This window comes from Diceros bicornis, chromosome 6 (assembly GCF_020826845.1).
Source record: "Diceros bicornis minor isolate mBicDic1 chromosome 6, mDicBic1.mat.cur, whole genome shotgun sequence".
NCBI lineage: Eukaryota > Metazoa > Chordata > Mammalia > Perissodactyla > Rhinocerotidae > Diceros > Diceros bicornis.
In genome coordinates this window covers 67,708,547-67,723,335 of record NC_080745.1, presented here as the reverse complement: position 1 = coordinate 67,723,335, position 14,789 = coordinate 67,708,547, and the positions used below count along the sequence as shown (strand labels likewise).

The 14,789-nt window shown below is 47.9% G+C and overlaps 1 protein-coding gene across 2 annotated transcripts in view; it reads right to left on the bottom strand.

The window, feature by feature from the left end:
* Positions 1 to 435: 435 nt before the first annotated feature.
* Positions 436 to 14,789, bottom strand: part of WBP1L (WW domain binding protein 1 like) — a 58,789-nt gene continuing 44,435 nt past the window's right edge. For both annotated transcript variants that reach the window (XM_058543896.1, XM_058543897.1), the window contains exons 3-4: positions 4,932 to 5,093; positions 436 to 3,300 (exon numbers count right to left, since the gene is read on the bottom strand). In XM_058543896.1, the coding sequence (XP_058399879.1) occupies positions 2,561 to 3,300; positions 4,932 to 5,093 (902 nt within the window). In that variant the 3' untranslated portion in view covers positions 436 to 2,560. The remainder of the gene's footprint in view (positions 3,301 to 4,931; positions 5,094 to 14,789) is intronic.

Sequence of the window (14,789 nt, the reverse complement as noted above, 5' to 3'; positions counted from 1 at the left end):
TATTTCCATCGCTCACTGTGCAGGGTAGCCTCCTATAGCAGGGGCCAGACTGTGACCGCTGGAATCAGGCCCAGCTCCACAGGCTGCATTTTTTCTTCCCATGCCTTTAGGGTAGGACGCTGCAGTAAACCCAACAGTGAACGCTCAGACCAGTTCCCCACTCTAACTGGGGAAGGAAACTTGAAAGGGCCAGAATTCACCCATTTGATCAGTTAACTGAAGAAGGATTCATTTTGGTAAAACTTGATCTCCTTTGAGACACTTCAGTGAGTTGTTTGGGATTTTTTTAAAAAAAACAGGTGGAAGGAAAGGCATCTGAGGGCTGCTGATGCACTCCCGCCCACTCGCCACACACTGGCTTGCTTGCATGCATTGGACCTCAGCAGAGGGAGATAAGCCCTATGGCAACTGTGGTGTCCGCCAAACCCTGTGGACGTCTGGGCCACAGCTAGTCCAAGCTTGTCACTGAAGATCCAATCAAGCTTCTGTCTGAAGTTCCACCTTCGCCTTCTGTCCCGAGTGCTTGTGGACACCCACTGGGGGTTGACATCGAAGGCCAGGAGCAGCCAAGGGGGGCAGACGGGTTCAGAGCACGTCTCCATTTACAGGGAACAGAACACAGGCCTCTGAGCGTCCACGGAGCAATGTGCAAATTGCAGTGACAGGTAGAGTAAAACCTCTACTTCGAGCACAGTATCTCTGGCAAACACAGGGGACTGCCGTCGACAATGCTGCTAAATACACCCGAGCACACAGTCAGACATTTGTTCAGTAAACAGTAAATGCGTAAAATCAATTACCTTGAGAGGGCCATATCTGCTCCAAACGTGTGGTTAACGTGAGCAGAATGGCTGCCATTCAAAGTATATTCACAGGAAAACAGGGCTGGAGGCTCACACACAACAGACAGACATACACAGGTTATCCAAAAAGTCACTGTATACGGACTTCACTTTGTTCAACATGGATTTTGGTGTTGTGGACTCCAAACGCAGACACTCGTTCACCTCACAGCCTTGGATTTGTTATTTTTGTGTACATATATATATATATATATATATATATATTTTATTTATTTTTTTTTTTCCTTTCTTGTAACATCAATGCCTAGTCTGAATGTCATTGTTCAAGAGAGGGGGAAGAACCAAACTCTTCATATGAACAGGGCTGGACAGGGAATGTTAGTTTCGGCTATTTGCTTTCTCCATTCAGATTATTCCTATCAAAGTTCGACTAGTTATCTGAAGCCAAACCACAGTAATAGGATCCTGTGGTCCTTCTGGACGGCTGCCTTCATCCTCCCACCTGGGCCACTTAGGCTCTTTACATGGGCTACAAAAATTAGTTACCCGACTCAGAAGCGGGGGCAGGGAAAGGGCATAAAAATCACAGATAACAAAGGCATTTTTTCCAAGTGGTCAGTTTAAAAAAAAAAAAACAACAACAAACAACTTATTCAGAATCAAGAGAAAATACTGTGTGAGAGCCAGCCTATGGGGCCACCCTTTCTCAGGACCCATGGCCTCCTCATTTGTTCACATACAACAGTGAGACATGAAGGACGGCAGACTATGCTTGGGATGGAGAGGGCCCTGGTCACCTGTGGGCACAGACCAAAGGGCAGAGATGCAGAAAGCTGCACCTCTGTCCACCGCCATGGCTTAGGGCTTCCTGCGCACCCCCAGAAGTTCCAGGTACCCCACCCAAGCCTGCACACAAGACATCTCCTTCTGGCTCTACTGCAGCCAGGCTCTTTGGAGGCCGACTTGGGAAAGAGCCACAAAGTTCCCTTTTCCAGAACAGAATTCTTGTCTGCCCACTGGTAAAGTTCTTGTTTTCAGCTCGCTTTTGCTGGTTTTTTTAAAAAAGAAAAAACAAAGAGAAGGTGGTATAATCTTCCACACCTGAACCAGTCTGTGGCCAACCAGAACCTGCTGGGAAGGGCCCCTCAAGGATGCACAGTGGGGCATCAATCTTGTCACCTGGAATTTGAGAGAGCAACAAGCCCCCCAAACAATTTACCCCACAACTGCCCGTCAGCTCTCATCCTCCCACAGGATTAGCCCAATTCCACCTCTGTAGACACTGGCAGCGAGGGGTGACAATCTCCGGGCCTCTGTAGGCTTCCTTTGTCACCCAGGGCTGAGACAGAGCAAGGTTCTCTTACACTAACGCCAGAGCATAAGTCTACTCCATCACCAAGAGTCACCTCAGGGCACAGTCTCAGACCCCTTCCTTCGGGGCTTCTAAAACCCACATCTCTCTGACCCCAGCAGGCAGTGAGACATGATTTGAAAAGGGAACAGAGGGGATGGGGTAGGGTATGAGGAATGAGTCTCAGAACCAACTTCTCAGACCTCCACAACACTGTGCTTCTGTAGGGAGAGAGGCATCCATGCCCCACACTGTACCTGGAGATATAGGAAAATGCAGGAGTGGAGGGAAAAAAAAAAGAACGAAGTGGCTGTCCCACTTTCTCTGAAAGTCATTTAATGCTTCTCTCGTGGTTCTCCCCTACCCTGGTTGCTTTGCCAAGTTCTCAGGCGCAGCGGGGCCTGCTCTAGCTGGGGGAGCTGCTGCTCTGGGAGTTTGGGGAGTCCTGCTCATTGATGGTGTTCAGCAGCAGGCACGTAGGCGGCCGTGGCAGGTGGGGGTGCCCGGGTTCTCGGGCCTGCTCCTCGGAGGGCTGGCAGAGCCCTTCCTCCTCGTCGCCAGGGGGCCGCACGTGGCAGCTGTCGCAGAAGTCCAGGGGCCCATCCAGAGCATCGTCAATGAGCGCGCTGAACTCTTTGAGGTCGTCGTCATGGTGGCCCCGGTTGCACACACACACCTCGATGCCCGAGTCGCCCGTGAAGCGGCGATGTCTACCAGGCGTCTTGTCCTTGCTGTCGGGGAGAGCGCTGCCCTGCTCGGAGCTATAATCTTTCAGCAGCTCCTCCTTACATTCTGAATCCTTGTCCAGGAAGGCCCCAGGGTCCAGCTCCCCCAGGCCGGCCACAGAGCTGCTGGGCTCCATTCCGGGGGCTTTGGTGGCTGCTGGGTCAGCTGGCACGTCGGAGGGCTCAGGGTCTGCGACACTCGGGGGTCTCGTGCTGCTTCTGCTGGGCCCAGACAAGGGGCTGCTCTGCGCCCCCTGGGAGCCCCTGGTGGAATCGGCGCCTGGGGGGCTGCAGCCTGCAGGGCCACACTGCGCAGGCAGCTGCTGCTGCTGTAGCTGGAAGGCACTGTATGGTGGGGGAGGAGTTGGAGGTCGGTTCACCACTTCCTCATAAGGAGGTAGTAAATAGTTTGGCAAAAACCCTAAAATGGGGAGGCAGGGAGGAGAAATTACTGCACTGGCAATTGTTCTAGGACAGACTGCAAAGCTCACACTAAACACGTCTCTTCCCACCCGGAGCACACCCACCAAGTGATGGCTACAGCTCTTGGTTTCCGGCAGGGCAGGGAGCTGTGAGCAATTTTGCAGAGACATACAGGGACAGACTGGGAGTGACCTAATCTAGCTTCCTGAAATCTGAGAGCCCTTGAAGCTGCTTCATAGGCAAAGACTTCTCGCCTGTCTGGAGTCAAGGCAGAGGGTTAGGCAAACGTGGTGGATGGCCAAGAGATCATTTTTGCCTGGAATGGACCTGCTTTCACATGCATGCAAGTCTCATGTTTCTGGCTCAGACTGTGTCCTCCATCTACGTCCCATGGGCCTCAGGGTCAGGGACCCTAACTTAAGACTTCCTGATCACTTTTTCTCCCCACAACCCTTCCAAATGTGTACCATGAAGAGGGCCTTTTTCTGGGAGGTTAGGAATCGTGTGTGTGTGTGTGTGTGTGTGTGTGTGAGAGAGAGAAAGATCAGCCCTGAGCTAACATCCAATGCCAATCCTCCTCTTTTTGCTGAGGAAGACTGGCCCTGGGCTAACATCTGTGCCCATCTTCCTCTACTTTATATGTGACGCCGCCACAGCATGGTTTGACAAGCAGTGCGTCGGTGAGTGCCTGGGATCCGAACCCTGGGCTGCCGCAGTGGAGCACATGCACTTAACCGCTACACCACTGGGCCAGCCCCATGAGGTTAGGAATCTGTGTTGTCTCTCATGCTAGTGTGGCTGGAGGTAGTCTGGAAAGACAAACCAAACCTCATCCTGATTCAGATCAAGAGCGGTGGGTACCCGTGAAGGGTGAGGGGCCTGTCATCTGAGGCTTATTACGATCATGCCAGGTGAGTTATCCTTTGATTGTGCTGAAGGCCTTGAGGCACAGATGAGCTAATTACGATATAACAATAATTGCTAGCATTTATTGAGTACTTACTACGTGCCAGGCACTGTGCTAAGCACTTTACACTTCTAGAAGTGGAATTCCACACTTGTGACCCCTTTATTCTGTAGAGCACACGGCAGAATGGCTTTGGACAAGCTGTACAGCAGGGGCTCCACTGACTATTTGAGAGGTCATGTGTAAGGAACCCCAAGGAATTCAGGTGAGTGCCCTTCAGTAAGTCACCGAGCTTCGTGGTTCTCAGGAAGTCCCAATGTCACCCCCCACACCTGTCCCTTTCATGGCAGCCTCTGCTCCAGCATATCACATGACAGTAAGCAAAATGGGAGGATTTTAGGCCACTGAACTCTGAATCTCAATTCACTCACATCATACACCATCCAACCTGCCTAAAAAAATCTGCTAAAGGAGCAGACACCTGGTCAGAACCCCGCCAGGATGGATGTGGAATGGCCCGGTGGCTTCAGGAAGCGGTATCAACAGTACTTGGCTCCTCTGTATTAATGGTGACTGCCCCTTGTTCCTGTACTTTCGAGACCCATCTCTGCACTGGGCAAGGGGACAGACCCCCTACGCCCAAAGGGGCCCTGGCCACTGATGCACAGTCTGTGCGTCCTGGGCTCCTGAGGGTGGGGTTGGGTGGCTTTTGGTGTACGTACTGAAATAAAATGGCAGCGCTGAGTAATTGTGGGCTTCCCGGTAGGCGATCAGGTTGATCTCATGCTGCCGCTGCTGGGCCTGAAGGCGGTGCTTGGCTCGGCGGTGGTGGCAGACGCAGCAGCAGCTCAGGATGATGATGATGGTCCACACCAGCCAGAACCCTGGGGGTGGGGAGGCGAGACAGAGAGGCACATGCACACAGTGAACACCAGCCAGAGGTGCAGCTCTCAGAACAGGGAGGTCTTCGGACAGCGCCCGCCTGGTCGAAGCTGGCACTGTCAGGCCTCACCCAGTGAACTGACGTTTAGAACCTGTGTTCAATTTTCATCAATATTTGTGCCAAAGGAAAAGACACATGGGATGGAAGAGTGCAGGAAGGTAAGAATGATGACAGTAAAGGAGGTCACTCTCTGCGGGGCGCCTCCAGGGATCTCGGGAGAAGGGAAAAGGGCCAAGGCATCTCTCCAGCACCATCGGTCCTCCCATATTTTAGGTTTGGTGGGCATGACATACACTCACCTTTTAGGACAGTGTACTTTTCCTCTCTTAAGAGATCTCTGAGAAAATGCTTCAGCCTCCCTTGGTGCCCATCGCTCCCCCAGCCCTGTTCTAGCCCAGAGGAGCTTCCTGATGCTCACACCAGGCTCTTCACCAACAGCAAAGAGCCCCTCAAAATCCCCACAACTCAGCAGATTCGCAACTGCAAGGGGCCTCGGAGGGGCTGCCTGACAAAGGAATTCTTATAGAGTTCTCCTGATATCACCAAAAAGATCAGGGGCTTTTCTCTACCATGTATGCCTCCATAATACAAGAGTCACTGAAGTTAGAGGTGGAAAAATTCTAATTGCCTCAGGTTCATCTCTTCCCTAGAGAGTGTAAATGACTTCCTCTGCTCTAGATATAATCCGGTACAATTCCATCTCCCAGTGTCACAAACAATCCACTCCCACCTCGCTTTGGCCTGCAGGTGCATTAGTCTCAGAGCCCTTGGCAGCCTCCCCTTCTTCCTCCCTGCTCTAGAGAGGGATAGAGGAACAGGAAGAAGACCCCCAGCTCTCTCTTCTCCAGGTGGATTATTTCTTCTCATTTCCCACTGTGTTCTCTTGGATCACACTCAGAGAATCTCGGCAAACCCCAATAAAAGACCCCTTCCCAATCTTCAAAGATGTGCAGAAAAGGCTTCTAAATTTTTTTTTTCAAATTAATGAGCAATTTTGCGTTAAAAATATATGTATACATATAGAGGGGGAAAAACTGGGAGGAAAACCACAAAAATAGTGATTTATCTGTAAGTAGTGGGATTATAAGAAATTTTAATTTTCTTCTCCCAATTATTTTCTCCTTTCAAATTATAAAGCTGGAGGGCCGGCCCTGTGGCTTAGTGGTTAAGCGCGCGCACTCCGCTGCTGGCAGCCCGGGTTCGGATCCCGGGCACGCACCACTTCTCCGGCCATGCTGAGGCCAAGTCCCACATACAGCAACTAGAAGGATGTGCAGCTATGACATACAACTATCTACTGGGGCTTTGGGGGGAAAAAAATAAATAAATAAAATCTTAAAAAAAAAAAAATTATAAAGCTAGAAACACAGTAAATTAAAACTTAAATATCTGTGACTAATTTTATTTTTGCTGGCTTTTATTAAAAAAATTAATATATTTCTGGATAGGTCTTTAAATTCCTCTGGAAATGTATTCATGCAATGAAATGATATGAATCATTAAAAAATTATTCATAGAAGGGCTGGCCCAGTGGCACAAGCGGTTAAGTACGCGTGCTCCGCTGTGGCAGCCCAGGGTTCGCCGGTTTGGATCCCGGGCGCGCACCGACGCACTGCTTGGTGAGCCATGCTGTGGTGGTGTCCCATATAAAATGGAGGAAGATGGGCACGGATGTTAGCCCAGGGCCAGGCCAGTCTTCCTCAGCAAAAAAAGAGGAGGATTGGCAGATGTTAGCACAGGGCTGATCTCCTCACAAAAAAAAAAAATTATTCACAGAATACCATTTTTGACATATAAAGATGTTTCTTATATTAAATGAAAAAAGCAGATTACAAAACAGTATAAAATATGATCCTAATTTTTGCTTAAAAAAAAAAAGTATGGGGGCCAGCCCTGTGGCCGAGTGGTTAAAATTCCACGTGCTCCACTTTGGCAGTCCTGGTTCGCAGCTTTGGATCCTGGGCACGGACCTACTCCTCATCAGCCATGCTGTGGAGGCATCCCACATACAAAAAATGGAGGAGGACTGGCACAGATGTTAGCCCAGAGTGAACTCCCTCACCAAAAAAGAAAAAAAAAAAGTATACGTATAAGTCTAGAAGGATGATCAGGAAGCTAACCATGAGGTTATTCCTGGATGACAGGACAGAAGATTTTTTGATACCAGCTCCCTCATTTTTTGCCTATCTTCATTTCCTAATTTTTCTAAGATAAACATGTACTTCTCTGAAATAGAGTATTTTTTCTCAATAAAAAATTTATCTGAGGAATAATTTCAAGGTGAGTTGTTATTAAATGAGAATAGATTATATTATTGTTTATTTGTTCTCTATTCTTGAATAACTTCAATGTTTTTCCATTACAAATGCTATGTATTTTTTATCGTCTGCTTTGGAATTATAAATTTGTGTTTAGAATTTGCTAAGTATTTCCACATGTATCTCTTGTCAGGATGAGTTAACATCGTTTTAAAAAAAAAAGCCTCTCTCTCCCAGCAAACAGACTTGTAAATGAATAAACCCCTGATTTTTTTTCCTGTTTGTACCAGAACACAATATTCTGAAAGATCCCACTGACATTTAGGGTGTGGCCTCTGGCAGTGGCTCTTTCTGTCCCCCAGGGTGTCTCCACTGAATCTCCCCACAAAGTTGCCCCTACACGGTGAGACGGGGATGGCAGTACAGCCGCCCAGCCCTGGCAGTCTGGAAACACCTAATTGCTTTCAGCATGTGTCAACGTTCAACAGAACCTTCTGCTGAGGTCTGGCAACAAGAGAACAGGCAGAGGACAATGGGTGGAGGGTTTTTTCCCTTTTTCCCATCAGCAGACAGAAAAATCCTATTCCTAACCAGAGGACATAAATGTAAGTTGAAGTCAGAAGTCTCCCTTGTGGTCCTTCCCAGATTCACTACTGACATTTGCTTAATTTAACTTACGTTTCTCTCCTGCTACTGGCTGACTGAAGACTAAACACTGATAGAGGAGCCTTGGGGAATGGTGCTGAGGCCAGAAAGGAGCTCTGGGAGTAAAGTGGCCACCTCATGCCATCTTGTAACATCTCCTCCAGCCTCTACGATCTGGTCAGCTCCCAGGCTCCTGGGGTGGGGCTGCGCCCGAGGGAGGCAGCAAAAATAAGTACAGTGCGTTCTGCTGCAGAGCCTGGCTCCAAACTCATTTTAGAGTCACGTCTAAGAGTTCTGGGCTAACCACTCTTTTATATTACCAGCATTTCTCTTACTTGCCCAGCATAATCTCACAATCCTTTATACTTCTGTGTTACTTTATAATTTTAAAAGTACATTCTCCCATTAGATAATCAGCGTCTAACTCTACTATTTTTTATTTTCTGAGTCATTTTTTCAGTAGTTTTTTTACCTAAAGGTAAACCAACTTTTAACTTTTATGCCGCAATATATATGATCTAAGGCAATATTTCTCAGCTTTTATAACATTTTTTTTTTTTTGGTGAGGAAGATTGGCCCTGAGCTAACATCCATTGCCAATCTTCCTCTTTTTGCTTGAGCTGAGCTAAGATCTGTGCCAATCTTCCTCTATTTTGTATGTGGGACACTGCCACAGCATGGCTTGATGAGCAGTGCATAAGTCTGTGCCCAGGATCCGAACCTGCAAACTCTGCACTGCCGAAGTGGAGTGCACGAACTTAACCATTATGCGATCGGGCCGGCCCCAACATGCTTTTTTTTTTTTTAAACCCATGCTTTTAATAGCAAAAATCTCACGCATTGGTTTTCATGTCGGCCAAATATTTCTGGTTCTCCTTCTCGCCTCTGGGCATGCAGGTAAGCTTGAAGTTCCTGGCCCCCTTATGACTGGGTGCAGTTTTGGGACTGGTTCTAACTAACGAATTGGGATTGGAAGTAACATATGTCACTTAGAGGCCAGAACATTTCTTGCTAACATGAGAAGCCTCTATTAGTCGTCCTTTTACCATTGGCAACATTCCAGATAGTGACTTCAGGGTTAGTCTGGCCCCAGAGGATGAAGTGGGAACACAGCTCCCATCCAACTTACAATGGACGTACAGTGTGAGTGACAAAAAAACCTGTTGTTTTCGGCCACTAGGATTTTGGATTTGTTTGTTACTGCAGCATAACCTAGCCTATCCTTACTGATGCAGTGTGTTTATAAGCTTTTCCAGGGGAGAGGACTTAAAAGCATCCACCAGATTCTTAAGGGAATCCTTGATCCAGAAAAAGGCTAAGATCCACTGAACTAGAAGTATAACAGAAAAAGAGGGCTTTTTTTTTTTAAGGAAAAATTAGGCAGGGCAGAAGGAGACTAGGGCAAGAAACGAGACAACTGCAACACATATCCTTGACAAAACTGCCTTAGTCATATCTAACATAGCATCAGAAAACTCTCATGTTTATTGCAATTCCACCAGCCTACTTCTATTCACATGGCATCACGGGTAGAAAAACTCTCCCTACCATGTACCAGCTGTATGGTGTTATAAGTCTCAAACTGAGTTCTCATTTCTTCATTTCTAATCTAGTACCACAAAGGATTATTTGTGTGGATCAAAACTGGGGGAAAACTGACTTCGGAACAGAATGGGCCTAGAGGCATGATGAGGTGTTAGTATAAGTCCAGAAAAGATCCCCAAAGAGCTGGTCCCACTTAATGGAGTTAATGTGGGAAGGCAGAAGGCATTCTTGTCTGACCCTCACAAAACAGATTCTCTTGGGAGCCATTCTAGTCAAAGCAGTGTCCCATCAACTTTAAATTTTATTTTTTTATTTATTTTTCCCCCAAAGCCCCAGTAGATAGTTGCATGTCATAGCTACACATCTCTCCAGCTGCTGCATGTGGGACGCGGCCTCAGCATGGCCAGACAAGCGGTGCGTCGGTGCGCGCCCAGGATCCGAACCCGGGCCGCCAGCAGCGGAGCGCGCACACTTAACCGCTAAGCCACAGGGCCGGCCCCCATCAACTTTAAAAGGGGGAATATCCAGACTAGTTCCTATGGAGTTGTGAAAACTTTTGATCTTCTTGCTAGATTTCACAAACAAGGAAGAAAGCTAAAAAAAAAAGGTACACTGAATGAAAGAGAGACACAGAGAAAGACAGGAGCATGTCCTCCTCCCCAAACACACACCTGCCCACAGATTCTATTTCCCAATGACAATTTTGAAAATTGTGATCTCATGGCGAGGAGCGTTTGTCATGCTAAGCAAAATGGAAAACATGTTTTTAAAAACAATCACAGTCCAATGTAGGAACTGAGTCATGTGCCCCAGAGTTCACTAGAAACTTGGGAAAACACCACTCCCCAACTTGCAGGAAATTCCTCATTAGGAAGCCAAAGCATACTGTAAATTAGCTCTCTTCTACCCCACAGGATGGTGGGTGACCTTCCTGGCCCCTTATAGCTCTCAACAGGAGCTCCTAACATTGTCACTGTGGAAAAGGCCTGAATTTGGGAAACGAAGATTTTAGAGGACTTACAACTTCATCTGAAAGACTGGTTTCCTATAAGCATGACTGCAGATATAGAAGAGAAGAGGCAGATGATCTGGGTTCAAATTCCAGCTCACAAAACCATTTGCTAGCTTTGTGACCTTGGTCATTTTGTTTTTACTTCCTTTACCTGTAAAATGGGGAGAATAATGGTCTCCACCTTACTCGGTCATTGTGAGGACTAAATGAGTTAATATACATAGAGTACTCAGAACCACACCTGGTGTACATACAGTAAGTTCTCTAGCTTATTATTACTAGTGGTGTTGTTGTAGCCATGACTACAGATGGGAAGGGTTTCCTTTAAATTTCCCTTTAAACCCCAAAAAGTATTCCATAAAAAAGCAAGAGGAAGAACAAGTCCGACGTCTACTTCTAGGTTCTATTCTTGGCTAAATTCATTGGAAAACCAGCCCACTTGCTACTGACCAACCTGCCTTCATCCAAAAGCCCAGAACACTAGAAGCTAGGGTTCCATCAGGGCTTGGAAGCAGGCCTCAGCTTCCCTGTCCACTCTCTGCTCAGGGTGGCAAATGCCATGGGCAGCTCAACAATGGATGTGTTTTGTTTTGAGGAAGTTTAGCCCTGAGCTAACATCCATTGCCAATCCTCCTCTTTTTTGCTGAGAAAGATTGGCCCTGGGCTAACATCTGTGCCCACCTTCCTCTACTGTATATGGGACGCTGCCACAGCATGGCTCGATAAGCGGTGCTCAGGTCCATGCCCAGGATCCCAACCTGCGAATCCTGGGCCGCTGAAGCAGAGCACGGGAACTTAGCCGCTACTCCATCAGGCCATCTCCAACAATGGATATTTTAAGACAAACTAAAAAGAAAAAAAGTTAGCAGGTGAAAAGCTGGGCAGCATTAACTGGATTTGTTAATAGTCTATTTCATGTCGCCTCAGGGAAATTCCACTGCCCAGAAACACTCCCCTCTCCCCCGACTACAGCCCAAACAAGGGAAAACTGATGCCTGAGTGAAGTTCTCCCAAATTATCTCAGGAGCAGAAATCCCCAACTTAGACCTCTCCCTGGAAAACGCAGGTTGGTGAGTGGTGGAAAGAACCCTGGGAGGAGAACTGGGAGATCTGGGTTCTCACAAGGTGGCTTTGAAGAGAGGCGCACCGACCCTCCTACTCAGCTGCAACCAACTGAACAGTCACTTAATGCCCCTGGTCCCAAGAAACAGGGATGGCAGACATACCCAGCAGGGTCGTTCCTGGAGTGAAATGAGATGATTTGCATGAAGACCTTACTTAGTGCCTGTGCATGTAGGACAGTTCCAAGCACATTAGTACCCTCATCTCCCGTTTCTTCCCAAGCAAGCCCCACGGCCCCAGGGGAAAGGTTAGCAACGTGATGCACTCTGTTCTTTCCCATGGGGTCTAGGCCTATGGTATCCCTCTGCCCAACAAGTCTTTCTACCCTTCTCCATTTGTTTAAATCCTATCCACCCTTTAAGGCCCATTTCAAATGCTATCTTCCATGCAGCCTGCCTGAATCCTGTCCAGCCAAAGCAGACTCCTTTTGAACATTCACAAGCAGTTCTGGCACATACATTCCACTCTCTACTTTGCATACTTTGCATTACTAGTGGGGCACCTTGTCTTATCTCTTCTCTCTGCTAGGAAATTCCCTTCTTGTTTCTTTTTTTGCTGAGGAAGATTCGCCCTGAGTAACACCTGCTGCCAATCTTCTATTTTGTATGTGAGTCACTGCCACAGCATGGCTGCTGACAAGTGGTATAAGTCTGCCCTCAGGAACCGAACCCAGGCCTCCAAAGCAGAGCATGCTGAACTTAACCATTAGGCCATGGGGCTGGCCCCGGAAATTCCCTTCTTGATGGCAAGGATTATGTCTCCCACAGTTTCTAACACAAAAGAGGCTACAGCAACCAGTAGGAACTTGTTAGAATTACAAATTCTCGGTCCATCTCAGACCTATTGAACCAAAAACTGGGAGTAGGGCCCAGAAATCTGTGTTTTAATGAGCCCTCCAGGAAATTCGGATGCTTGCCAAAGTTCAAGAACCACTGGAATAAGAGTTTGCTGAGTGAATAAATGATTGAATGATGAGTGCCATAAAATACAAGTGCCATAAAAATGCAGGGGATGATAATAATGATGACTCTTCCTTATAGCCTCAACCACTGCACTGGTAAAACAGGGCCTTCGCTTCCCATCTGATGCAGGCCCAGGAATGATGACTGGCTCAGGTTACAACAGACTGAAAAGACATGGGGGCAAGGGTGCTGGCCGAAGCTCAAGGTCTGTGTGTGCTTGAGTGTCTGTGTAAAGTGGGCTGTGTGTGTGTGTGTGTGTGTGTGTGTGTGTGTGAGACAGTCCTCAGCACACAGGAAAATTCAGCTTAGCAGAGGTAAAAAGGCTGGTGGAAATGGCATTTCTCCCTCCTGAGACCTTCCTTGTAGGCAACTATGGTTAAAGAGGTACGCTGTCTGATGAAAACTCGCCAAGGATTTCCTGACTGAGATTTTTTCCTTCCAAAAGAAAGAGACAAAAAGAATAATCCCAAGCCCATTACTTTCACATTTCAGGCAAAGTTTAGAGGCAATTAGGAGGAAAAGGGTTCAAAGCAACAAAGAGAGCAGTTTTGATGAGAAATGAAGAGGCTCATTCCAACACTCAACCTCCCTCCTCTACACATCAGGCAGAGGCCAGGACCCTAATAAGTAGGAAAACCAAAGAATTCTGCGGGGGCAGGACACTCGTTGGGCATCTCCCAACCAAGAAGCCATTTCTGGGCACAGATGAGAGGAAAGTTCTGCTTTTAGTCTCCATCCCTCCAGAACTTGGAAAGCATGGGCCAACTGGTATAACGGCGAGTCTTTTCTCCCCGTCCAGACAATGGTCTCTGTCTGGCCTCCTCCTTCCCCAACTGACCATAACTGGAGAGATAATTAGCCACTCGTGCAGCTCTTCCTCTGGCTTTCTTTAAGCCCTTGGGATGAAGTGCCTGGTTCCCAGACTGCCATCCTGCCATCTGAGTCTTCCTGTCCCCACCCCCCTGCCCCGGCTTTGGTGACCCAATTCTGGTGGCTACTGAGTCTGCTCTGCCAGTGACCCAGGAGGCTCTGTCAATCTAAGATGGGGCCATCGCAATTCCATTCCTTTCCGCAACCGACGCCGCCTGGGCTGGGGCCCAGAAAAACAAACTGTAGCTCTGTGGCTTTTTGGCAGCCCAGCTTTGACTTTTGTTTTAACAAGGGGTGGGAAGGAGAATTTGAACCCTGTGGTTATCTGCATTTTAAAACATTTAGACACAGTCTGTCCACCTGCTTGGCACTCTGGGTCCTCCAGTAAGTCCCTCAGCCCCACCCCTTCTAAAATAGCAGCAACAATTCTGGGCCTGCCTTTGCTGCTGCTTATATACATGGAGCCCTGGTGGGGATATCCTGAGCCCTGTCTTCTCCTTGGGGGAGGAGTCTGCACTTGACAGCCCCTGAGATTTCTCAGAAAGGCAGATGAGTCGGTCCTCAGTCCTCGAAAGGGAAGGATGAGGGGGAGGAGAGGTCCTGTTTGTAGGAACCACTCCCACTGGCTACAAGATACGTTTGCATTTAGAGAGAGAGATTTCCCAGCCAAGAGTCTAATTTCCTTTCCATAGCAAACAATAGCCTTTCTAGCTGCTTTCTGACCATATCAGAAAAGGCTGTGGGGGGAATGAGCAGATCAGAAAGGAGAAGAGGAAAAAGGTCAGGGGAGATAGCGGCAGTAAGGGCGTGGTTTGATGAAAAAGCCCAAAGTTTGTTTCCAAATGGAGGGAGTGATGGGGACTTAGAATTATCTAAGGAAACAGTCTATCATTTCCTCTCTCAACAGACAGCTGTGAGAACCACTGCAATACTGGTCACCTGGGGACTCTCTGCCCTAAGGACTCTCCCATCATCCCTTTCTTTGTCCAGCATCCTAGTCTCATCTGAGCTCCACGAAGATCACAGTACAAAGTGTGTTAGTAAACTCTTCAAGCCTGGGTCACTCCCTGAAGACCAGGGCAATGTCACCACCCCTGTGCAACTCTGGAAGGTACAAGTGGTCCCAGCCTCAACCAAATCAGTGGCAAGACAAGGACTGTCTCCACAGGGCATTTAGCTAACAGTAACAGGTTAGGTACACTGGAAAAGCTTCCAGACACTTC